Source organism: Staurois parvus, unplaced genomic scaffold (genome assembly GCF_062004578.1).
Source record: "Staurois parvus isolate SC_StPar_1 unplaced genomic scaffold, SC_StPar_1.0 ptg000716l, whole genome shotgun sequence".
In the NCBI taxonomy this organism is placed as follows: domain Eukaryota; kingdom Metazoa; phylum Chordata; class Amphibia; order Anura; family Ranidae; genus Staurois; species Staurois parvus.
This window is the reverse complement of record NW_028318512.1, coordinates 2,383,716-2,411,674: the sequence shown is the minus strand read 5'-3', so window position 1 is coordinate 2,411,674 and position 27,959 is coordinate 2,383,716. Positions and strand designations below refer to the sequence as shown.

General features: G+C 42.0%; 1 protein-coding gene across 1 annotated transcript in view; it reads left to right on the top strand.

Moving 5' to 3' along the window:
- Positions 1-27,959, top strand: part of LRP1B (LDL receptor related protein 1B) — a 2,076,109-nt gene that overhangs the window by 1,042,665 nt on the left and 1,005,485 nt on the right. Inside the window, exons 13-14 of the mRNA XM_089653623.1 lie at positions 5,956-6,175; positions 9,488-9,677. Coding sequence (XP_089509749.1) covers positions 5,956-6,175; positions 9,488-9,677 — 410 coding nt within the window. The remainder of the gene's footprint in view (positions 1-5,955; positions 6,176-9,487; positions 9,678-27,959) is intronic.

The following is a 27,959-nucleotide window of genomic DNA, read 5'->3' as shown; positions in this document are numbered from 1 at the left end:
GTGTACAGTATATACTGGATTTTTTTTTTTTTTACACTAGTAATGGCGGTGATCAGCGACTTCTAGCACCACTACGGGAATGCGGCGGGCATTCTGACACTGGGTGGGAACTGAATAACTGCCACTGACATCTCCAGTGACACTAATACAGTGATCAGTGCTAATAAGCACTGACACTGTACTAATGACACTGGGCAGGATGGGGTTAACATCTGGGGTGATCAAAGGGATAAGGCCCTATGCAAACTGTTTTATTTTAACCTCCCTGGCGGTATTCCAGAGTGTAGCTCGGGGTAAAGTTTCAGTACCAAAAGCGGTAACCCCAAGCTACACTCGGGCTTACCATGCAGCGTTGCATAGGGAGTCCCTGCAGCGCTTACCTTGTCCTTCGCTCCCGCAATGCGTCCCCTGCAGCGTCCCCGGGCCATCTCCTCCGGCCGATGCCGGCATCTGGCTTCCATGTTCCGGTCCCTGTGACGTCGGGACGTACGGGCGCCGAAACCGGCGGCAAATTTGAAAAGTTTTAAAAAATGACTTTTTTTAAAACGATTATATATAGCAAAACATTCCTGTATCAAAGCATTTCACATACATTTTGTCCCTACTGCTTTGTCCTGTGCCCTGCCTGCATTTTGTCTGTTCTTTCTGCCTGGAAAGTTAGAAAAATCCACGGCGTCCAAAAAGCGTCCCTTTAGGTCAAAATCGGTTTTAGACCGGCTAGAGAACAGCGAGAGTAAATCAGAACTACTTGCAGAATTGAGTGATAATGATTTGTGGGGAAATTCGTCATCAGACACTGATAACGATTTTGCGACTTTGCTCAGTGATGTTCGAACTTGGCGCTATATTTCAAATTTCAGTGTTTTTGGTTTGATTATATTATTGAATTAAATGTATTATTATTATATTATTATTTTTTATGAGTATTTATTAAATTACAAATTATGATTTCATGTTTCAAGTTTTATCATATCCGGAATGTTTACTAGACTCTTGTTCGAACAGATTTCACTGACTCTACCTCCCCTGCTGCACTCTCCTATGGAGGTCTCACCTGGACCCACTCACCCAGGCCTAACGGTCGTAAAGGTGGTGGGGTTGGTCTGCTCCTGTCACCGCACAGCACCTTCCGAGTCCTCCCAAACCCCCCCTCCCTATCCTTCTCCTCCTTCGAGGCCCACTGCGTCCGACTATTCTCCCCAACCCCCCTGAAGATTGCTGTGATATACCGGCCTCCTGGATCCATACCCCACTTCCTGGACGACTTCTCCTCCTGGCTACCCTTCTTCCTCTCCTCTGAGCTACCCACCATAATTCTTGGGGATTTTAACATCCCTGTCAACCTCGACAACCCGGACACAGCCCGTCTCCTCCACCTAACCTCCTCCTTTGCACTTGCACAGTGCATACAATCCACCACCCACTCCGACGGAAATATCCTTGATCTTGTCTTCTCCAACCGATGCGCTCCCCACAACCTCACTAACACCCCCTTCCCTCTCTCTGACCACAACCTGATCACCTTCTCTATCTCCTCGTCCTCCAACGCCTACCCCTCCAAATGTCACACTAGTACCAGCCGTAACCTCCGCAACCTTAACCCTGCCTCCCTCCACTCTGCAGCTGATCAACTCCACGACCGCATCCTCCCCCTGTCCTGCCCCGACTTGGCTTTGACCGCCTACAACAATGCGCTCTCAACAGCCCTTGACTCACTAGCGCCTTTAACCACACGCAACACCAGACCCCGACCGCTCCAGCCCTGGCAGACTGATCACACCAAAACCCTCAAACGACAAAGTCGTGCCCTAGAGCGACTATGGCGCAAAACCAAATCCAAACAAGCCTTCACCCGCTACAAATCTGCCTTCCGCACCTACACCTCCTCCCTCCATGCTGCCAAACAGGCCTACTTCTTGACCCTCATCAAGGCCCTCTCCTCCAATCCTCGCCGACTCTTCTCTGCCTTCAACTCTCTACTCTCTCCACCCCCACCTCCACCCAGCACCTCACTCACTGCCCTTGAGATTGCCAATCACTTCAAAAACAAAATTGACACAATTCGCAAGGACATTGCCGCAACTCACACGCCCTCTCAACCTGTCCCCTCTCACACAGCTACCCCCTTATCCCCCCTCCCCCTCGACATAACCCGCAGGGACTTCGTCGCTGCTCAAACTCTCTCCAACCCCCTTCACCCTCACTCAGCTACCCCCTCATCACCCCTCTCCCACGGCCCCACCACTGCTCTGACCTCCTCTTCCACCCCACCCTACATTCCTCATACTGAAGCTCCCCCAACACTCCACACCTTTGACCTTACTACCATCGAGGAAGTCTCCAAGACCCTCTCTGATGCCCGCCTCACCACCTGCCCCCTCGACCCTATCCCCTCACAACTCCTACGACCTTCCTCCTCCTCCATCCTACGCTCCCTCACCCACATCTTCAATCTCTCCCTCTCCTCAGGCACTTTCCCCTCCCCTCTGAAACATGCACACATCACCCCCATACTTAAAAAGCCCTCCCTGGACCCCAATGACCCGAACAACCTCAGACCCATCTCCCTGCTCCCATTTACATCTAAACTCCTCGAGCGCCTAGTCTACACTCGCCTATGCTCTCACCTCAACGACAACAACCTCCTCGATCCCCTACAGTCCGGCTTCCGTCCCCTACACTCCACCGAAACTGCCTTACTCAAACTCTCCAACGACCTGCTAACCGCCAAAGCTAATGGACACTATTCAGTGCTCCTACTCCTTGACCTCTCTGCGGCCTTCGACACAGTCGACCACCCCCTCCTCCTCAAAAAACTACACTCCCTCGGCCTCAGAGATTCTGCTCTCTCCTGGATCTCATCCTACCTGTCACAACGCTCTTTCAGCGTTACCTATAATGCTACCACCTCCCCCTCACTCCCCCTCTCTGTTGGGGTCCCTCAAGGCTCTGTCCTCGGGCCCCTTCTCTTCTCCATCTATACCTCCTCCCTTGGCCAACTCATACACTCTCACGGCTTCAACTACCACCTCTATGCCGACGACACACAAATCTATCTCTCAACCCCCCACCTCACCCCCTTGGTCTCAGCCCGAATCACACACCTACTGAGCGACATATCAGACTGGATGTCTCTCCACTTCCTTAAATTGAACCTCTCCAAAACCGAGTTTCTTGTCTTCCCCCCAGCCCGGACACCACCCCCCATTGATTTCTCCGTCACATCCAACAACGCTACCATCAAACCCGCCCTGCAGGCCAGAGTACTGGGTGTCATTCTGGACTCCAACCTATCCTTCCAGCCCCAAGTCCAATCTTTAACAAACTCGTGCAGACTCCACCTCCGCAACATCGCCAAAATCCGCACGTTCCTAACCCCAGAAACCACTAAACAGCTCATCCACTCCCTCATCATATCACGACTCGACTACTGCAACTCCCTCCTCACTGGCCTGCCTCGCCGCTGGCTATCCCCTCTTCAGTCCATCCTGAACACGGCTGCCAGACTCATTCACCTTTCCAACCGCTCTGTCTCCGCCACCCCCCTCTGCCAATCCCTCCACTGGCTTCCGATTGCGCAACGGATCAAATTCAAAATCCTAACGCTGACGTACAAAGCTGTCCACCATACTGCCCCGAACTACATCACTGACCTAATATCCAAGTACCGCCCAGTACGCACACTCCGCTCCTCACAAGACCTCCTTCTCTCTAGTTCCCTGGTCTCCTCCTCCCATGCCCGCCTCCAGGACTTCTCCAGGGTGTCACCCATCCTCTGGAACTCCCTGCCCCAACCCATCAGATTATCACCTACTCTCCTCTCCTTTAGGCGCACCCTGAAAACCCATCTCTTCAGGGAAGCCTACCCCACCCCCTGCTAACTTGCCTCCCTCCTCCACTCTTCCTACCACTCCATCCCCCACAGCTATCTCCTCCTGTGCCACCACCCCCTCCCTCCTAGATTGTAAGCTCGAAAGAGCAGGGCCCTTGATCCCCTCATGTTTTGCATTGTATTGGTATTGTTCTGTCACATGTTCTGTCTCCCTTTGTAATGTACAGCGCTGAGCGAACTATTGGCGCTTTATAAATACTGTATAATAATAATAATAATTACAGGCCTACAATAAAAAAAATACATATTTCCATGCAAAAAAATGAACCGCTTTTGGTACAAAATTCCTGACATAATCATACCGCCAGGGAGGTTAAGCTAAAAAAAGCGCTGGATAAAAAAACGGTGGTAATGGTGTTTTTTAGTAACGTTCAAAAGCATTCAGGAGAGCTTAGGAGCATACTGTACATGTGGAGGGGAAAAAAGCTGTTACTAGCTTTTTAGTAGTGTTTTGGTAAATGCCAAAAAAACTACGAAAACATTTTTTTTCTGCTCCTAGGCACTGAAGCTCAAGAAATGCTAATAGACTAAAGTAGTGTGCATGAGCACATAGGAGAACAGTATTTATCTTCTAGGTGCAGAAAGAAAGCTTAACAAATGCTAGTGTGCATGGTGCCTAACTGTCTTGACAGCACGTCCCCACTGACAGGAGAGAGATCTGTGTTGTTTACACACAGATCTCTCCCCTGTCAGCTTCTCCGCCGATCAACGAGTCCCAGCCATTAGTCGCTGGCTCTGACCCGGTGATTGACATCTTCCGAAGCCAATGACAACGCTGGTAAGCCGGCGCTCCCACACATGCCCTCTACCCGGAAATGCAAAATCATGTATATTTACACAATTTTGCACAGCACGGCCACCCTGTAACAGTACATTTGCTATGGAGCAGGCTTAAAGTGGTTAAACACAACCTCATCTTTTATATTTTACCAGAAAATTAGGTATCCTATTGTGTTTAGACATGTGTGATTTGTTTCGTTATAACTCAAAATTTGGATAACATTTTCATTATTCAGAGATTCGGATGTGTCTGAATCTCCAAATCAAAATAGTAACGAATTTCAAAGAAGCCAAAATAAATGATAACAAAAACCATAAATTAATTCTTATTCATTTATTCCATTTGGATGATTTGGTGTGATAGTTTGGACCTTCTGGTAATGCTTGAGGCATCCGAAATAATGTAACACCATAATGAATGATGCACATTGATTCTGATCCTTTTGTTTTACTCAGATGAGAGCTGCACAGTAGTCTTTGACTTTTGGATAATTAGCCAATTCTTTTTGCATTACCATTTTTCATTATTGGAAAAAATGCACTACATATGGAATGGAAACATATTGTGATACACACAGTAAGGTAAAAAAGTGGAGTAAGATGAGTCCTACTTATTGTGTTTGGGCTGGATCCATCAGAATCTCTAAATCATAACATAACAAATGGATCCAAAATCAATTTTGTTCCATTCGCTATTTTTGGATGCATGTGACTCCAGTCAGTAACGTTCAGTCAGCTCATTCCATTTTTCTTTGTGGGTTGGATGACTCAGAGTGCATACGTCATCTCCTGAAATAACAAATTAACACATTAAAATGAACATAGCCAGTCTTCCAAAATAACTTCCGTAAATACAAACTGATATGAAAGGAATATATGAAACTAATTCCAAAAAATAATCCTTCTAACATTACAAATATGACAAAACAAAATTATTTACTTAACAAATGAATCTGAAACTAAACATATTTATCTGTCATGCAAATCTCTGTTCGTGGTAGTGTTCATGCCTTCGAGAATATTGTTTGCTGATGATAAACATTTAATAACCAGTTGTATACGTTTTGTGCAACATAAAAAATTGCAACTGCTACCATTTTATTCTACAGGGTCTCTGCTTTTATGAAATACTGTATTTTCGGGTTTTTAAATAATCTTCAGACCTAAAATGTGCATTTTTACACTTGTGCAAAAAATGAAAAAGAAAAAAAAAAGCTTCTGGTAGTGGAAGGGTTAAGGTGTTAATAATAACCTTAAAAAATGTTGTCCTTTGGGTTTTGCAGATGGATGTACTGGACGGACTGGGAGGAGGATGTTGTTAATGATGGTGCCGGACGTATAGAAAAGTCCTGGATGAATGGGGTTAATCGGCAGGTTTTTGTCACTTCCAAGATGTTGTGGCCAAATGGATTATCACTGGACTATGGAAACCAATTGCTGTACTGGTGTGATGCCTATTATGACCACATTGAGCAGATTTTTCTAAATGGGACCAACAGAAAGGTAAATGTAATAGAATTCTGTAAAAGTAGAAATAAAAGAGAAATACGGGAACATTTTTGTGCCCGTGTGGTGGGGCTGTGCCGGCACTGTATGGGTTAAATGCTCATTTTGTTCTAGGGGAGAAGACACCAAAGAGATACTCACCTGACCTGCTGATCCACCTTGCACAAGACCGGTCTTTTTAGCTCCTGCCCCCCTCCCCCCCCCCTACGATCCAGTGGTCTTGTAAATGGACTGTTTCTGATGTCAGCATGCTCAATGCATGCTCCACAGACAGGAACAGTCCACCGCTGGACCATGGGGGAGCGCGGTTTTTCATAGGATTGACTGGTCAGGTGAATATGAGCAGTTGATCCATGCAGTGGAGTTAACTGGAGTTCTGCTTTTAAGTTTACTTTTAAAATATTATCACAAAATATCATTGTCAGGGACACCATTCACATGGTGTTTGTAGATAAAAAAATGCATTTTAATTTAAAAAAATCCAACAGGTGTGTAGATTCATAAGCTATAAGGAATAGTCAATTAGTTGAACTCTCCAGCACCTATGAAAAACTGACGTGTTAGTTTTGAAAGGACTCACCCTTTAATTCACCAGACCCCTTTGTGTATTCTGTGTCAGCAGTTCTAGAAACACCTATTCTTGAGCCCTTGATTCTGCAGACCAGTTCTTATTCAGTATAGTAATTGCTCAATCTGGGGTTATGTGTATTTAAATATATCCCGAACATTCTTAATGAAATTATTCACACCCAGGCTACCCAGCATAAAGGAGAAAGGGTTCAACTGTGATTGTTATATTTATTATTTAGATATTTACTGACTTAGATTGTTGTCTGATCAGTAGACTTCCATCTAATGTTTATGGGAATTGTAAACAATTATCAATGACATGCTTTCAGAGAGCCCCTCACAGTTGCTGGTAAATGTTGTTGATCTAAAACAGGGTCAGTTTAATGTATTTTAGACTTTAGGAGGGCCAGACTGTGGCCAATGGGAATAAGCAATGTCTTGGGCTTGGTGGTCAGTGGGACTAAAAAAATTGCATAGCGTGGGTGGTTAGTATGAGGAGGAATAGTGCCCCATCGTTGTTATTAGTGGAAGGAATAGTGCCCTATCATTGGTTTCAGTGAGAAGAATAGTCCTTCATTATTGATATCCAGTCGGAGGAATGGTGCCTCATCATTGGTGTCAGTTGGACGAATAGTACCCCATTGTTGGTATCAGTAAGAGGAATAGTGCCCCATCATTTGTCTCAGAGGGAGAAATAATGCCTCATTATTGGTGTCAGAGGGAGGAATAGTGCCCAATCAATGGTGTCAGTGCAAGAAATAGTGCCTCATTAATGATGTTAGTTGGAGGAATAGTGCCCCATTGTTTGTTTGTATTGGTGGGAGAAATAGTGTCCTTTCATTGGTGTCAGTGGGAGGAATAATGCCCCATCACTGGTATCAATGGGAGGAATAGTGAACTAATATTGGTGTCAGTGGGAGGAATAGTGCCCCACATCTATGATCAGTAGGATGATGAATAATGACCCATCACTGGTATAAGTGGGGAGAATAGTACCCTTTGTTAGCATCAGTGGGGTGCCCCATTTTTGGTCTCAGTGGGAGGATTAGTGCCCTATCATTAAAATCAGTGGGAATCATAGTGCCCCATTGTTGCTGTCAATAGCAGGAACAATGTCCTACTGTTGGTGTGAGCAAAAGGAATGGTGTCTCATTGCTAATGTCAGTGGGCAGAATAGTGCTTCCAGATAAAGGCAAGCAAAGGGCCCCATCTGGCACACAGGCCACAGTTTGTAGACCACTGATCTAAAAGATCATAATCTGACTGCATGTGACTACCTTGAAAGAAAACTATAAAGAGATTGGGTCAGTTTTAATAAATTGAATTTCAACATTTTTTACTGCATATATTTTTATCAATTCATGACTATTTACTATATTTATATTACAAATAAACATTTACTGCATTACAAATTCTCAGAGCATAGTGGCTTGGCTGAAGGGATAGCATAGCAGAAGCTGCTTGCGTTCTGGCTCCCTTTGATTAAAACAAAAGCAAAGTTAATATTTATCCATGTATGTGTGTGTGTTTAAAGTTTTGCTTTTAATTCATTCACCACTTTTCAAGCTCCAATGAATCTCTTAGAAGCCCCAAAATGCAATGACCTTTCATTTTATGCAACATTACATTATTTTTTTTTTCCTTGGCACAATATGATTGTGGCACTTTCCTCTATACATTTATATTGTTATATTATATACAGTTGTATGGCAAATGGAGTTGAGCTGTGGCGCCTGATATTTGATGAGCTGCCTAGGGGGATCACTCACAGCAGACACCTTATGGGGATCTTTGCCAAAAATGAGAGATCTGGCACGTCATACTTTTTACCGGCTTGCATTTTTTGTTCAGATCATTTTGAGGGTACCCAGGACTTTTTTTAACTGGAACAGAGTGGCATTCAGTACTTGCAACTCCAGTACTAGCACTGCCACCCCTGGCACTGATCCCATATGTGGAGCTACTAAGCGTCCTATTGATTGTTGGGAAACTCAAGCAAAGGCTTGCTCCACCTGCTCAGTGAGACCCAACTATCCACCTTTTCCTGCCTGCAGCCTTTGCTCATAAGGCTCCATTCTGTACTGGAGGGGAAAATGGGAGAGAGGGTTCTGTACTTGGGGGGGGGGGCTCTGTAGTACTTGGTGGATATTTGGGGGGATTTGTGATGAGAGATTTTCCTTCTGGGCAGGGGATTAGGAAGGAGAGTTCTGCACTGGGGGGGGGGGTATTTTTGGTTGTTGGTTGTACACTGGGTTGTGTGTTACCTATTCCTGTGCCATGAACCCTGTGGGATATGCACTCCTGAGCCCTTCGCCCTGCTGAGTACCTTCACCTGTTCTCTGAGATCTATATCTAACAAAATACAGGCACAATCCAAGCACTTTCTAGCATGGGTCTGGGCCAATGGTCCATAAACAAAAATGCTTTGTTCCAAAGAATGTACATAGTCGTCCTTCTACAGACAGAAGGAGGATAGGTGCAGGCATGTACTTGGGGGCAACAGTTGCCATTGAAAGAGGTTTCCCATTGTATGTAATTTATTGTTTGAGCTCTCAGCTGATGTCCATATCCCCGACACATAGACATAAAATAATTGGCTTATTTGGCCAAAAACAACTGAATTGATCTCCTGTCATTTCACATCTCTGAGTGATGACACCTAGGGTTACAAACAAAGGTCGTGAACTATTATGGAATACAAATGTTATTATCTATCACTCAATGTTGTCTTTTTTTCAGGTAGTTGGTAGCGGGAAAGAGTTAAACCATCCGTTCGGACTCTCCCACCATGGCCAATATATCTTCTGGACTGATTACATGAATGGCTACATATTTCAGCTCAACCTGAGAACCAATAATATTTCTCTTTTGCGGCAAGAGAGGCCACCGCTGTTCGGGCTTCAGATTTATGACCCCAGAAAACAGCAAGGTAAAACAGATCCTCACCTGCCCACAGTGTTCTGAACAGAGCACTCATGATAAATATGATCCTTGTTGCTGTTTGATTGTATACCTTTTTGTAGCAAAGTTTTTGCATGAAAGCAGGAAAAAGAAACTTGAAATAGCAATCCAATTATAGGGTAATTGTGGACCTTTATTATCCACTGGTTTAAATTGTCTTCCTGTACTTTCTTCAGACATGTAGCCTCAATTTATTTAATTTTCACATTTCTTAAATTTAAGAATAATGCACATTTTTATAAAAGATTAAAAAGGAAATACTTTTCACAATGAAAATTGAAGTAATGGGAGGGGGGGAGGGGGGGGCAGCATCTAGACTTGGTATGCACAATTCTTTTGTTACAAATCCACATGAAGTCAGGAAGGCAAAAAATTGATTCACTCATTAGCTGCTGATGACAACATAAAAATAAACTGCTTTCAAAGAGAAGGAAAAAGGCAACAGATAGCAAACTGTTTTTTTTCTTCTCTAAAATTACCTTTTATACTTCTGGAGAGAAAAGCAGATGAAGGCATTGTTAAGGGGAATACTGTGAAGTCTGTAATGATAAACACCTAAAAGCATTACAAAGTACTTAACACATATCATACATTCAAACATATATTTGATGAGAGGTCCACTTAAAAGTGCCTGAACGCATGTTCACATACTATTCAGAACAGTTAGGGAACACTGAAGCCATTCTTATATGCCAAAAAACTTCAATAAACCCTGATTGAGCTCCCTGAGTATGCCCTGATTGGAGGTGAAATGCGTCAGCGAAACAGTAATGTCATGAATTAACAATGTAAGTACACATGCAGTTTTGCCATGAAGTTAAGTGAAATTGAAGAACAAACACTGCAGCCTGGACATTGTTTGCTCATGACTGCTGGGAGAAGACAGGTCCTATACTGGGCCAAAGGAGCGGTGGGCCCATAAAAGTCACATTGAGCAGTACAAATTCAGAAGATAGTCTTCAGTACCCTTCCCACATCTCATTATTGATCAATGAGTTACCTATCATAAAATGGTCCAACATTAAATTAAGAAATCAGTTTAGTCAACAGTAACTTAAAGTGGTTGTAAACCTCAGACATGAAATACCAACAAAGCATAACCTTCTATAGTGTGTACGTGTCATAATCCAGAGCACCAAGTGTAATTTCTGTCTGTTGCCTTGTTCCTCTGCTACATTATCTGCATGAGTCACTCCTGACAAGTAAACTAAAAAAAAAAAAAGTATATATATTGCAGCTTACAGGTCATTAGATGTGGTGGTTACATTAGTTTTCTTTTTTCAGGCTAAGAATATTTTCAGAAAGTACAGAAAATACTTGTTGATCTTGCCAGAAATACACTGTCCTGATTGCTTTCTGCAAGCTCAAAAGAAACCACAAAAGAACTTAATATTTATTGTGTAAATATCGGTCCCTGAACTGGGGGCTGGATGCAGCCCTTTGCTTGCCTTTTTTTTTTCCTCTTACTGATATGAGACACTATTTCTCCCACTGACAAAAAAAGGGGCATAATTCCTGCCACTAACACCAACAGTGGGGTGTGATTCCTCCCCCTAATGCCAAAGATGTACTGTTTACTCCAATGACACTATGATATTTTCTGCTTCCAAAGGTCACAGACCAGCCCCCCTAAAGTCTGAAGGACAGTAAACTGGCCCTTTGTTTAGAATGTTTGGAAATCCATAGTGTAAACTATTACGAAAGGGATACCAAATGCAGGTATCCAGCAGAGATGACCAGATCAGTGGGCTACACCTCAAAGAATATGGAACCAGATGCAGTATGATTAAATACATTTTAATATAAATAACACCCTTCCAACACCAACAAACCATAAACAATGTAAAAGTAAAAAAATAAATGTGATAGTACAGCAAACCCAGAACAACAACCTAACTAACAAAGGTTATGAATAAAATGGAAGGAACATGAACAGGGCAGGTTCAGGACTGGAAACAAGGGGAACAGAGCACAATACAGGGTACTGGATGTGGTTAACAGAATAATGGTTACTTGCAGGATACAAAGCACTGGATCAGGCAACATGGTTACAGGTAGAATACTAAAGCACTGATATTCATCAAGGGGGGGTTTAAATACCTTCCTAACAGCCAGTATCAGGTGGACCCTAAATACTAGGGTAAGCTGACTGTATGGAAACACCCACTGGTGGCCACCAGAATGGTGCAGGTGATCCAGGCCCTGACCAAAGTAATGACACACTAGTCATATCAATCCACTTTGTAATGGAGACGAACAAAGGCAGACAATGTTTGAAGGCAAATCTGTGTGACATGTCTCCTTCATTGGATACAGTGGAGAAATGGGTGTAGTCACCCAGGGACAGAAAAAGGGGTAATTTGCACTATTACCAGCTAAAAATAAAGGCAAAAAGTTGGAACAAAACGAAAACTAATGCAGTTATCACATTTGTCAAGTTGCAATAGATTAAATTTTTGTTTTTTGGTTTAGATATGCTTTAATCTAGCACAGCCATTGTAATGTATCCAACGTCAACCGATTCTAAATTTCAAGTCTTGAATAAAAACTAGCTTACATTCTAGGGACTTATAGGCCAGTAAAATTGCTCACAGCTACAACCTACTGAAGGGCAATGCATTCAATCCTTTTTGTAAAATGTTAATTATTTTCCTATTTCCAAAAACAAATTTTACACATAAAGGATTTATTTCATCGTAAAATCATAACAACTTGATTATTGTGTTTCTGAAGGCTCATCTTATTTAATCAGCCCAAAACCACTTGTAATCATATATAGGTAGAGACATAAGTCCTATTTAATGGCTGATTAAAGTTAAACAATCCCCAGCACAAGAGTGGATAAATTGTGGTGGGTTTAGATAAGTCCCAAAGCCTCCGGGATAACACACTGCAATAAAGGCACATTGATTATGGATAAATTCTATCCAATTCCTAAGCTAATAAATTTTACAAGTGCTGGAACATTCCCAATTAAAGATATGATTACAATCCAAGAAACGAAAAAACCAAAGACTGTTGTGTTGAAAATATTTTTTTTTTTTTCGGCCAAGCAAGACTCATAGCAACTTTATGATGCGGTTGCAATCACAGTGTTTTCGTTGCTGCTCCCCCAGAGGCTAAGCTCTACACAGAAAATAATGACACACAAAATGTTTCAAAGCTGTAGTTAAGCGATCAATTGTTTTTAATTCTGCAGAAAACAAGCTTCCATTTCAATGCGGAGAGTCAAATGCTGCAAAAGTAAATAGTCTATTGGACTCCAGGGTGAATAATGCTGTATGGTATTTTGCCTGAATAAAAGCAGTAGGAATGAAACAAGAAATAAAAACTTAGACAAGCTTTGGTACAGAGGATGAAAACATAAAAGTTTACATTTGCCCTTGTGTGTTCTAATATTGTTTTAAGTCCTATCAGCATGGGCAATAAAATCAAAACGCAAAACGCTTGCACTGAAAAATATGGATGTCCTCCAAAAAAAGTAAAGAAGCAGAGGGACATGTGATAAGAAGGCAACAAAATAAATGCCTTTAAAATCCATCTCCGGAGGTATTATATCCATCCTCTTCTCCCCTCTCACCAATTTATATGCTTTTTTATATATTTTAAAGCATTGTTAGTTGCTCTTTACTTACCAAAGTGTATTGACCATTCTTTTGCATGGTGGATCTGCCTTAGCAGATCTACAGTCTGTACCCACATCATCCAATTGTAGGTACAGTCACTGCAGTCTTTAGGGTCTCAGAGGGGCCACATTGCTTGACAGCCAATAGGAACTCCAGAACACTAAATCACAAAAAAACAAAAAACAATGCACCAGCTTATTGCATTTTCAGTGGTACCATTTATTAAAATACAAAATACCAAACCAAGAGGCCTCATGCATATGGGCTTTTTTTTTCCTCCCCTGGACGCCTATGCTCCAAGTGAGTAAAAGGCAGCGTCAAAAACACACCTAAAGCAGTGTTTGTAATCATGCTTAGGCGCGTCCACTGTTTGGGCAATCATTTATTCCACTGGCCAGAATATTCATTTATTATGGCCATTGAATGCCCAAACACTTGACATGCCTAGTGGCAAAGTGTGTTTAAATGTGTTTACATGTATTTAGGTGTGTCAAGTGTTTTTTTGATGCTGGAAAGCTCCTCTTCTGAATGCGCTGGCCCTGGGTTTTTTTCTGCCCGTAAATGCCTATGTGTGCATGGCATATAGGCTAAGATCAGGGGGCATTTAGAAGAAAAGAAAAAATGGCAAAACACCTCCAAAAGTGATATTAAAAAATTATTTTTTCATGAAGCCTTATACTCACAGATGAGTGCTAGGCCTATAGCATAAAACAGAAGGATCTTCAACAGGGGCGGACTGACCATTTGGAAACTCGGGCACTGCCCAAGGGCCCGGGGTCAGTAGGGGGCCCCATGAGATGCCCCTGGTCCCTTTTTTTTTTCCATAGGCTTTTTTGAGTTTGGGCAAGGACACAGGGGCCCCATGATCCCCTATTGCCCTGGGGCCCCATGAGTTGTCAATCCGCCCCTGATCTTCAACCATATCCACAGTCTGTGGCCCTGGACGGATAAAGATGACACCCAATGAAGTGTAGCAGGCACTGACACATTTTGAGGGTATATTCTCTTCATCCCCTATCACTGAGACAGTGATGACGATATCAGAAGAAAGCTTCTCCTTCAAAAAGCTAATACACTCGGGGCCCTATGCTTGACAACATCTTCCTGCAGCAACAGATCACTGCTGTAGGGATTTATTACTGGCTGATTTCATGACTATTACAAGTGATCTGTTGCTGAACAGCTGAATATGGGATCTTGGTCAGGTCTCCACAACATAAAGAAAAAAGAAATGTAAAACAAAATTTAAATAATGAATGCAATGTTATTCTGATTTTTTTCAATCTCAATCCTGTGAAAAGTCTTTTTGTGTCTCGTATTTTTTGTCCCCATCAACCAGACCTGATCTTATCTTAATGTTATCCTTTACAGTTTACACAAACCAGTCTTTTTTCCTTTTGTGCGTTGCAATGTAGTGTACAAACTAGAATATACAGTAGCTCTACTAAATTAAAACAGAAATGTTTATTTTGAGCTGTACCATTCTGCTTTTTTATAAAAAAATAACACTTGTGATAGGAGTTTACCCTGGTGCATGAGGCTCCAGCATGTAGGTGTGGGCACAAGGCATAGTAGCACCATCCAGCCCCCTTTTTGTAAGCCTGTTAAACTCTATAAGAGGCTGACAGCTGCTGCAGCTGGAGGGGGCTGAACAGTGTATATAGTAGTAGTATGCCCCCAGGGACCAACGCTCAGAATATAAGCAATCAGTCTCATATAAAGTTTAACAGGCTGCCAGCAGCAAGGGCTGGCCATGTATGTGTGCCTTCCACCTGAACTTAAGTGCTGGAGCCTCATGCACTGAGGCTAAACTCCAAATGTGCAACCAGCAGACTTTGGCAATTATTTTTTGGATCTGTGCTAAAGATGTAAAGTCCACTAAATGTATCCACTAAATTAATTTCCACCCCCCCCCTTTTTTTTTTTTTAAATAACCCCTGCTTACCTGGTATCCTGATTAGCCTATTTCAGTTATTCTCCCACTCAGTGGGTCCAGCTCTGTCCAGCTGAGATCCTCTTCTCTACTTGCAGTGCTCAGTCCAGCACCACCATGTTTTATAGTGACGTCATCAAGAGGCTGCCAGCTGTTCCACGTTAAGCTGGAATGCCTCTTGTTGACACCCTGCTAGGCTCGCCCTCTACACGTTCCCAATGGAAGTCTTTGCCTCTTGGGATATGTGACGTGTATATCGCAGGGCACAAAGGGAGGACAGTGCATGTCATTTGCCTAGGTGAATGACAGGCAAAGGAGGATGAGGCAATTTCCTTAAAAGAAGGGTAAAAAAAGGCCACTATCCATGCAGAGGACTGGCGGAGGAATGGAGAGGAGGGATCATGCTGCAGAGGGTGAATATCCTCTTTAATCTGAATTATCTGTAAATTGCTGCCGCCAGATTTTACAGAGCTCCTTGCATGTTCATTTAGAGTCCTAAAATCTATGCTGTGTAAATTCCTCCCTCTCTGCTCTGTATCACTGATCAGATTTCCAAGGCAACTTGAATCCAGTAGGTATCCAGAAAATAATACTAAATATTAACATTTTAACATTTCAGGCTTACATTATGTAAAGGGACTGTAGTGAATGTTCTTGGGAATAACATTCCTGCATAACATGCAGGTAAGCAAATGGGGTTTCCAGATTATTGGCAGAATGGCATGGAGGGCATGACATGGACTGAGGTATTAAAGAAATGCTCGGGTGAAAACTGAAATACAAAGTAGGTAGGGTTTGCTCCCTACATGTATTGCAAGGTTTAATTTAAACCAATTTTTCCAGTGGAACACCTTTAATATAGAAAGCAGATTACAAGTTAACCAAATCTCCAGTGGAACCGATCCATAAAATTTGTCCTTCACTAGTGTTAAATGCACTGCCTGACATGCAAGTCAACAGTAGGGAGCATAGCTACAAATTTGCATAGACATACAGTATTGTAAAAAAATATTGTAAAGCTTGCCTTATTATTAGAGGTCAGAAGCTATAACTGATAAATGTAGCTTCACCTATAGCAGCCTCTGTTTCCTTAAGACAAGCAGTTCCATGGGTACTTAATAACAAATGCTATCATTTCTGGCCAGGTGGCACAAGGAACTGTGCAATGGTAAATAGTAAGAGTACCTGTGGTCCTCAGGAGTTACATAGTTAGTCTGGCTGAAAAAAGACAAAAGTCCATCCAGTTCAACCATAAAAAAAAAAGTTATACTCCTATACCCAGAGTTGATCCAGAGGAAGGAAAAAAAAACAGCAAAACATGATCCAATTTGCTCCTGCTGGGAATAAAATTCCTTCCTGATCCCCCGAGAGGCAATCTGATATTCCCTGGATCAACTTTACCTGTAAATATTAGTATCCAGTTATATTCTCTGTATCTAAGAAAGAATCCAGGCCTTTTTTGAAGCAATCCACTGAGCTGGCCAAGAGTATCAGGCATGAACTGTAGTGTGGATGGTAGATATCCCATAAGGAAGTCCAGAGGCTATTAAGCATGGTCCAGAGACAGATTGAGGTCAGGGCAGGCAGCAGACAAAGACTAACCCAGAAACAGTCCAAGACTAAGGCAGGCAGCAGGCAAGCATAATCCAGAGACAGTCCGAGATCAGGGCAGGAAGTACTCAAAGAGTAGTTCATAATCCAAGCAAGGAGGCAAAGGGTCAGTTACCAGAGAATCCAAAGACAAGACAAGGTGTGCAGGAACACACAAGGCAAGGTGGGGGTACATGAGCCAGGTAGCAAAATGCTATCACATATTCTTGGCTTGTAATGCTCAAATAGAGCACCACAGGGCTGCATCCAATCAAAGCATAGGAGGTGGAAGAAGGGCGCACCATCGCTCACCAGTGAGAGTGGAGAGGGAGCAATCTTCCAAGCAGAGCCTGTTGCCAAGCAATGGACACTCGGGCCACGCATTGAAGAGCGGCCATTGGTAGCAGGGGAGATGTGTCTCTGTTGCCCAGTGGAGAGTCCTTGGGCTTCAAGCTGCCCAGTATACTAAATAAATGTAGCAAAATGTGAAAAGTTCTTCCAAAAATGTCTTTAGGTAAGAATCTATAATTCATACATTTATACAAGAGCTTCTCTTGAAGTTTGCTTTTCCTTTTATGCAAAGTAACTTTTAGTTTCATTGGTCAAGGACAATCTCTCAAATATGTTGCGGCATTATTATAAAAGAGGTACAATTACCATCAAAGAGCAGTTATGTAATAGCTCTCTATTGTGTAAAAAAACCTTTAAAATTTGGCCTTGTATAAATATTGTCATTTATCTAAATGCAGCCTGTTGTTCAGTTTCATAGTCCACTACTGTGTAGCTTTGTCAATGTTCATCAGCTCTGATTTAATCCCTCAACTTCTATTTCAACTTCTACATTTATCTATAAACGGACGGTAATTGCTGTTTTTACTGTGAGCCAAGGACTGTGCTTGCCCTTCCACTGTCACAGAAAACCCAACTGACTGACCATTCATAACGTTTCTCAGGCTAAAAATTAGACAGTCTCCAAGTCCAAGGTTCAAGGACCAGTCTCTTCTTCAATAAAACAAATGTACCTGTCTAATCTCAGTCTTCTTTAAAGCATACACTGAGCTGTGCATGCGCATTCTCAGCACACCAGCACCAAAATGATCTCCTGTGCACATGTGTGGGAGTTACATCATTCCCCAGTTGTCCGATCAAGGTGGTCGAAGATCAGGCACTTGGAAGAACCTGGGGATGTCACACTTACCTGTAGCATTGGTGGTCAAGCTCTATAGTTGGCTCTGCGTTCTTCACCTATAGAAGCCCCCTTTCCCATAAGGCAAGCAGGCTTGCTGGTACTCGGTTGCTCTCAGGTTTTATGCAGAATGATATAGAGCCTGACGACCCCACTGGGGCAGGTGCAATCTAAGCACAGCAAACAGGTACTTGTGGTTGGCAGATAAAAAGAGTAGTCCAGTCTGGGTTCAGGCCAGGCAACGTTCACAGAGTAGTCAGGGTGAAATCCTTGGACAAAAGGTTGGCTGAGTTCAGAAAATAGTCCAAAGTCTAATCTAAAGTTGATAACAAGGAAATCCAAACTAGCAGGTGGGGGGGAATTCAGGCGAAGGCAAAAGTCAAGACAGGGGGAAAAGGCAGGCAAACAGGGAGCTTGAAGCAAACACTATCACAAGCATGACACTGAGGGCTTGCCAAACTTAAAACAGGTTTGGTCTTCTCCCAGAGGATGTGTCTACATCAATCACCCTGCAGATGGACAGTTGGACAGGAAGAGTGCATCTCAGCCAAAACTGGGATGCTAGAATGAGATCAGCAGCTGCCATGGAACCAGAGCGTTACACACTCCTGACGGTGGGGAAGATGTCAGCACTGGAAAGGGTCCTTGTGGAAATCATTGGACCAAAGGCAAGTACTGTATTTGCAGAGTTTAGTTCTGCTTTAACTCTCCCACCGTGTTCCTGTGCAATTCCTGTGCTATTCAGCGCAGCAACGCTGTGTGGGAAACACACAGGGAATGCAGGTTTCCTGCACCACATTCTCAAGATGGGCACAGCTAGAACAGCTGGGGCTGGGGGTTCAAAGTGATTTATCAACAAAATTAAGCATGGATACATGGATGGGAGAGTTGCCTTTAAAGTGTTACTAAACCCACAACAGTAAAATCAGTCTGTACAGTTGTGGCCAAAATTATTCAACCCCCAATGCTGTAAAGGGGTTTAGGGACTATAGTGTACATTTGGAATTGTATTCAGAATCAAATCCTACAAGGACGTTGTAACTACCCAAATGCAACTAAAATGACATCAATTGTTTATGTAATACAGTAGTAAATGGTTCTTATGTGGTTTCTTCATTGCCACAATTATTCAACCCCTTAAAGACTACCACTCTGAAGAACAGAGGTTCATACAGGTGCTTTCCATCAGGTATTGAAAACACCTGTGGATGTCACCGAGCAGCAATCAAGCATAATAAGCACCAATTAGGCAGCTTTAAAATGACTGTGATACTCAGCTCCTTCTAGACATTTACTGGTGTGGTTACAAACATGGTGAAGGCAAGAGAATGGTCCAGGAAGACAAGAGAAGAGGTGATTTCTCTTCACAGGAAGGGCAATGGCTATAAGAAGATTGCAAAGATGTTAAACATACCAAGAGACACCTTAGGAAGCATCATTCGCAAATTCAAGGCAAAGGGCACTGTTGAAACGCTACCTGGTCGTGGCAGAAAGAAGATGCTGACTTCGACTGCTGTGCGCTACCTGAAGCGTAGAGTGGAGAGAAGTCCCCGTGTGACTGCTGAGGAACTGAGAAAAGATTTGTCAGATGTGGGTACAGAAGTTTCAGCCCAGACAATAAGACGCACACTGCGTAATGAAGGCCTCCGTGCCAGAACTCCCAGGCGTACCCCCTTGCTGTCTCCAAAGAATAAGAAGAGTCGACTGCAGTATGCCAAAAGCCATGTGGACAAACCACAAAAGTTGTGGGATAGTGTTCTGTGGACTGATGAAACAAAATTAGAACTGTTTGGGCCCATGGATCAACGCTATGTTTGGAGGAGGAAGAACAAGGCCTATGATGAAAAGAACACCTTGCCTACTGTGAAGCATGGTGGAGGGTCAATCATGCTTTGGGGCTGTTTTGCTTCTGCAGGTACAGGGAAGCTTCAGCGTGTGCAAGGTACCATGAATTCTCTTCAGTACCAGGAGATATTGGATGGAAACGTGATGCAGTCCGTCACACACCTGAGGCTTGGGAGACGTTGGACCTTTCAACAGGACAATGATCCCAAGCATACCTCCAAGTCCACTAGAGCATGGTTGCAGAGGAAAGGCTGGAACATTTTGGAGTGGCCATCGCAGTCACCAGACTTAAATCCGATTGAGAACCTCTGGTGGGACTTAAAGAAAGCAGTTGCAGTGCGCAAGCCTAAGAATGTGACTGAACTGGAGGCCTTTGCCCATGAAGAATGGGCGAAGATACCCGTAGATCGCTGCAAGACACTTGTGTCAAGCTATGCTTCACGTTTAAAAGCTGTTATAACTGTAAAAGGATGCTGTACTAAGTACTAAGATTGAATGTCACTTGGGGGTTGAATAAAACTGATAATGCTGTGAGCACAGAAAAGACATTTGTGGTTATTTCATTATAACTGTTATGTTATATTTGTCTGACCTACAAGTGCCTCTTTAATGTAAATGTAAGCAAGATGACTGAATGATCAAAAGCAATGTCAAACTGGCCAAAACACTCAATTTCAGTGGGGGTTGAATAATTTTGGCCACAACTGTATATGCAGTAAAGCATGCTTGTTATACTCACTGTGGAACCTAAGGGGTTAATCCTCTGCATTGTGTAAAAAGGCTGTTTGATCCTTTTTTTTCTGCCCCTCCTCTTGTTGAAATGACCACCTGATACAGACTGAATCTGTAGTCACATGCTCAGTTTGGTTTGTATTGCTAGAGAGTGATCAGCACAGGGCCAATCAGCACTGTCCAGACAGAGGGTCAAGGGTTTCACATCCTCCTAGAGCAGTAAGAAAACTCCTCCTACAGCAGCAGAGGCTGTTCTATGTCAGATATTTAAGAATACAGCCAAGGCCTGCACAGACATCTCAACTATGCATGTACTTGGGGAAAAAAATAATAATATATATATATATACTGTATATAATTGGGCTTCTTTTTTCAGAGAATAAGTGCAGGAACTCCCCCACTCTGAGTCACCCCCTGTCTCCACCCCCCCTTTGGTCCACCTCCTGCCAACCTCCCAGTATTGCCCATTTTAGAGAATACAGAACCCAGTATTATATTGTTTTATTAAGTAATTTGGAATTTGTTAAAGATAAAGCAGTAAAGTAGATGCAGCCAGCAACAATAGACCCCGGCAGCAACATCAAATCTCTAAACCCTCAGGCAGCCAGCAATAATATATCCCAACAGTAGATCTCTACCAGCAAAAAAGGACCCCCCCCCCTCAGAAAGATAAGACACCCCCTAGCAACAACAGATCCCCCACTCAAAAATAAAACCCCTCCAGCAACAATAGATCCCCCAGCACCAAGCATCATTATATCCATCCCATGCTGGAGGTTCCAGAACTGCATTCCCCCGAAAAAAAGCCCTGAATTATATATATATATATATATATATATATATATATATATATATATATATATATATATATAATGTTTTAGGTCCACTTTAAGCTGATTATATTTATATGAGTATCTTTTAAAAACAATATAGTGCAATAGAATAGTCAACAAGGAATTTGTATAAAATAAGCAGAAGGCAAATTTGCTTTCTAACATTTTTCTAATGATTATAATTTTGTAAAATTAAAATTTCGAAGCATTACAAGCAGAACATGCTACTTTGGCAGCACAGTGAAATAGAAGGTTTAAATTAAGCAAGCCATCCTCTGCCCCCCTCAGGCTGCAATATTAGCACATATAGCCATCTGCTTGCTGGAAGTGTTACTCGCAATGAATGCCACCACGGATTCTAATACTAGCTGTGCAGCTGCTGTTTGTGTTCTGTTACTTCGCTATACATAACTCATTCTCATAGCATCAACAGCAACCTGCCTGGCTGCTACTGTACAATATGGAAACTGTAATGGGGCACCTGACACTGACAGTTGCTAAAAAAATGGCCATGGTGGAATTTACATTTCACTTTTGAAATACTGTATAAGAACTTTACTGTATGTGGATTCAATAGACTGCTCAGTACATTTAAAGCGGTAGGACCAAGGGACGTATTTGTCCCATGTTTTTAATTGCCTGTATCATCTGATTAAGAACTTAAAATACTTTTTTTTTTTTTTGGTTTGAGTCAAACTATCAGTTCTATCAACAAATGGATCTAGCTTTTTGCCAATTATTTCATGAAATGGCTTAGTTACAGCAACTGAAGTGTACGAACTTTAAAAACAAAAAATTGATTCTTTTGGCGTTCCAAAATCTTACAGTCCTCAAAGGGTTAAACCCAAAACCAAAATTGTTTTCCAATAGATTGTTTGTAAAATCTATTGCAGTTTTCCATTCATTAGATGTGGTGGCTGCATCAGGTTTCTTTTTAGGCTTTTTTTCCCCTCTATTATCACCTGGTGATCTGGCCAGTAAGTAGCAGATTTAAATACACTAACATACCGAAGCCAAACTCCAGTATACACTATATGAGCAGTTACTAGTAACAGTTTTTTTTTTTGGGGGTAAGGTTTTACATGAATTGAATAAAAGCAGACCATTGTAAGCACCCCTGTCAGTATTACATGGTTTGTCTCAACCTTCTAACTGCTACATCTGCAGGACAGCTTGGTCTGTTGAAAAACAATAGACTTACTGGCTGGAACACCAGGTAAAAAAAATGAAGGAAAGAAAGCCTAAAAAAGAAAACGAATGGTAAGCTACAATATAAAAAACAAAAGTTGTTTTTGATTTTAACCACTTCCAGACCGGACACTTTTACCCCCTTCCTGACCAGGGCAATTTTCAGCTTTCAGCGCTTTCACACTTTGAATGACAATTGCGCGGTCATGCAACACTGTACCCAAATGAATTTTTTACCATTTTTTTGAGACAGATAAAGATTTATTTTGGTGGTATTTATTCACCGCTGGGATTTTTATTTTTTTGCTATGTAAATGAAAAAGTCCAAAAATGTTGAAAAAAAGTGTTTTTTTAAATAAAAGTTTGCAAATAAATAATATTTCATCATAAATCTTGGCCAAAACGTATTCTGTTATCTTTTTAGTAAAAAAGAAAAAATCCAAATTAGTTTATAACCAAAAATTATAATTTTTAAACATTTTGTTTTACATTTTTTTTTTTTTTTTACATACTGTCACCCTAGCAGTACAGTGTCACCATGGTGACACTTTACTACTTGTGGGGGGTGATGAAGATTTTTTTTTTTTTTACACTGATTGCTTTTACACCCATATAGGATGTAAAAGCAATCATTTCCCTTTCAATCTGTCTGCATTCTTGCACTCATTGAGAAGTACTGAGTGAGCTGTGATTGGTCACAGCTTGTCACATGGTACAAGGCTGTTATGAATAGCCTTGTACCATGTGACCTCACCATGTGATTTCACACGTAGTAAGCAATGATGTCACAAGTGACATCTTGCTTACTACTTTGCATGTGATCACTGATTGGCCAATCAGTGATCACATGATCGGGACGTCGTACAGAGGTCCCGTCCGACGATCGGTGCTTCACTGTGTCCGGAGGACACAGCGGGCACCGGATCGTGGTGCTGTGCGCTCCCAGGGAGCGCGCACAACAGGGTGCGGGGAGGCCGTTTATAAACGACCACCCGACCCTGCAGTGCCACCGTCCGGCCGTTTATATGCAATGGCCGGTCGGGAAGTGGTTAATACTGATTTAATATTTACATTAATGTTCTGAATATGATTCAGGTCCACTTTAACTAGTATAGTTATTAAATAATCAACAAAAAAAGTTACAAGAGATTTATAATTAGTTTTTGGAAGGTCAAGCTGCAACTCCCATCTGTGTGTTGAAAAGGATCTTGGGACTAATTTGGAAAAGAAGGAATGGAGACACATTTGGCAGGCTATGGCTCACTGTCCAATTAACACATCAGCAATGGAGTCAAACCTTAAACTACTTATGAATTGGTATATGGAGTATGTTTGTCGAAGCCTGCACCCAGTCCTTCAGCCATGCATTTTAGAGGATGCCTGTATCGTGGCATTCTCCTACATATAGGGTATGAATGACCCAAAATTAGAAAGTATTCGACAAACATATACCAATTAGTCTACAGATTTTTGGCCAAGTTATCCTGAAAGACCAGAAAGAGGCCATGTTGAACATGAAATCACTTTACATTTTTGTTCACTCCAGTTATGTAGTTTCTTACCAAACCATAGTGGTCCTCCAACCGTTGAGTGTTCACGTAAAGCAAAAGATGGTCAGGTTTTCAATGAACAAATGGTTGCAATTCCCAATGATTCCATGCATACATTTGATAGTATCTTGACTTATTGGTTTGGGCATTATCTCCCTATTAATAAATATATATTTACCCCATACACAGAACCGGTGCTAGACAATTTTGTGCCCAAGGCAAGAGCAGCTTCTTGTGCCCCCCTCCCAAAAAAAAGATGTTATATTTAAAAATGTTAAAACAGTAGAAAATATTAAATCAACAAAACCTGAAACTGCTCAATTTCTTTTCATTTGCAAAAATAAGTGCAAAAGGATGCTACCAGCACCAATATTAAAGAAAAAAATCAGTGTCACGGATGGACTGTATCTGTGGCTGGCAGTGGCAGGGTGACAGTTGCAGTGAGTGGAGGGTGATGGATCCACACTCTGACAGATCCCAGGCCGGAATTCCCTAGGCAATGGGGGGAGAGATAAAACGCTGTGACAGCAGGCAACCCCCCCCCCCCCCCCCCACACACACACACACACAGAACACCTGAACTGAGCAATCACACACAGTGACAGATCCAACACAACACACCCCAACACAACACACCACCACCAACACTGACACAGATCAGCAAGTCCAGCAGGCACTAGAAGAGCAGGATTTTGGATTGTGATGATGTCATCACTCATGTGATGGATGGCCGGCTGGGTCACACTCGCACAGACTTGAGACATCAGACATGACCTTCCTCTGCAGGAGCATCTTTGCCTCAGCTGTTGAATGGGAAGAGAAGGGCAGGAACTCCACAGTGATCAACAGCCGCCAGCTGGCTTGCAGTAAGGGACTGAGTCTGAGAGGATTACTGGAAGGAGCAGCAGTTCAACTGCTACACTGTCCCCAGACACCAGTTATCTTCCTCTGTCCTTTCTTTCTCCCCTCTGCCACCCCTCCTCTCAGTTGGAGGATCATTCATGACGTAGCGGTCTCATATACAGAGAGAGTGCCAGCCTGTGCTGCGCCCAGGTGCCCCTAGGTGGCAGTGTGCCCTAGGCAGTTGCCTAGTTTGCCTAGTGGAAGTGCCAACACTGCCTGTACACATGATAAGAATGTTATAATGAGACACAGGATCATCCATTTTATTTTTTTGCATGCTAGTCTCTGTCTTGAAAACGAAAAGGGTGCTAAACTTACGAAAATTCTTGTATCTTTTCGAAAGAATTTTTTTTTCGAAAGTGAACTAATGTATTGTAGTGTATTTGTATTGTATTTTCTGATGACTACTGTACTGCTTAAACAAAAATATGGTACAAGATCTCGTACGAGAAACCTTTTTGCGCTTGTTCCTTCGGATATTGTCACATGAATTGTCGTGATTGGCTCTCAAAAGCTGTATACTAATGATCAGATTATCGGACGATCATTCCTTGTATGAAAATTTTTGTACGGTTTTCTTATCGTGCGTACGGGCCATTACTCTTGGTTCTCTGACTTATTTGACCATTTTTAAGCTGGCCATACATGTATAGATGTTCATTTGAGAATTTTAATTTCAAGAATATTTATTTTGAAATATCTGTTTGACTGATCACATGAGCTCTACTAAATATTGAGTTGAGCTCATGTAATCAGCCAAACAGATAAAAATGAAAAGAAATCAATAAAAATAACAATTATTATTTTTCAGAATAATATATTTTTCAATATTAATAATAATAATAATTATTATTATTATTATAATAACCTGATAGATTGAGCTCTTATGGTTAGTCAAACAGATACAAAAAAAAAATATATATATATATATATTTTGCCTCATCAAATGAATAAAAAGCATCATTTTATTGCCCCCATAGGCTCACATAAATTCCACTGCTTCCACATCTCATTGCAGAGACCTCACAGCCTGGTGTGCGTTCCACTCACCGGAAGTGACACAGGACGTCAGGACGGCAGACCGGAAGTGTGCCAACGCGTTTCACCCCACCCACAGGGCATTCTCAAGCTGGGGTGAAACGCGTTGACGCACTTCCGGTCTGCCGTCCTGTGTCACTTTTGGTGAGTGGAACGCACACCAAGCGGTGCGTTCCAAGTGGCCATTTTGACTATTGTTTGGATTTGTATCCTGTCATCCCTTGCTGAACCAGGCTGTGAGGTCTCTGCAATGAGGTGTGGAAGCCGTGGAATTTATGTGAGCCTATGGGGGCAATAAAATGATGCTTTTTATTCATTTGATGAGTGACCCATCAAACTGTTCACCTGCTCATCATCCATCCATGAGATGTCCGGCTTTTATGTAGGTTTCTCATATTCCAAGATATGAGACATAGGGGAAAAATGGATTTGAGAAGTGTTCATCTAATTCTGTCACCTGACCTAGGTTTATTAGCTCAGAGTCCCTTTCAACTCCTGGGGAAGGCTCTGCTATCCCTTCATGAGGCGTGAAATTACACAGGTACATTGGCCAGTGAGATTCCAGTTCTCTTGGGAAAGCTGGTCCTATCTCTTCCTAGGTGAGAAAGGATACAGCTTTCACAGACAGCTCGGCACCTAGCTAATGAGGCCTTGGCCTGCCAGTGACCCATAAACAGTACACAAACACATCTGTCACTGTGCCTCTCAGGAAGGGAGGGGGAAGGAGAATGAGGGAATAACATGGCTACTCTTAACAAAATGGCAGACTGTGTCAGTCTCTGGGGCGTGAGTTTACGACACTTAAAACTTTTCAGTAAAACTGGATTGAAGCAGAAAATAGTTACAAACTCCAACAAATTGCCAAATTGTTGCTCTTTGCTCTTCTAATGTGTTAGTACCTTGTGGATTTAGTAGAAGACAATACAAAGATACTTTCCTCTTCTAAATTATGGTAGAAACTCAATAATCACAGAACAAGTGTCTTTGTTCCTGTTTCACGGCGCCCATCTCACTCTTTCCTTCTTGAAAATAATCTGTATTTTAATTACATGCAAATGTAAAATATGCTTTGGAAATCTTTATTTTCATGGAGATGAAGAATGTGTGATTGCCTATTCAAGCACTTAGATTTGCATACCGTAAAGAATAATGCACTTGATTCCAAGGTCGTACAATAAATATGGAGTCTTTTTTTTACCCACTATTTATATAATAGTCGTTTTTATGGCTGGATGAAATTTGATCTAAACTTGATTACCACCCGGGTTCAAAAGTTAAATGATGCTAAGAAGCCGCCTCGGATTCGCCGGCCTGGGTGGCTCCCAGTTTCTTTTCATTCGTAAGCTATTGTCAACACACCAAATTAAATTTACGCCTCGCAATGATAGAACATCCGCCTCATCCATTCCAGGCCGAGGCGTGAAGAACGTAACCTCGCTTGATAATTGGCCCATATAAATTAAATATTTATGGCCCACAGTATGTTCTAAATTGCTTTCCTTCCTTTTTATTATTGTCTACAATTTGTCCCCGAGGCCAAAATCCTACATACATGTTATTACAGCCATATTTTATGCAATTTTTGGTCGCTGTGACAAGAACAGTATTGAAGCTCTTTTATGTGGGTTTTTTAGTAATTTTTTATTTCTAATATTTGAGCAACAAGTTCCACATAAATTACTTATACAAATTGCCTAAATTTGAGTCTCATTTTCTGAAAGGAAAGCATCTGTCTTGCTTAATGTACATTTAATCCAATCAATAAATCTCTTATTTGCTTTAACATATTAATGTAATTTCAAAAGTAATTTTCAATATTTTTAAAA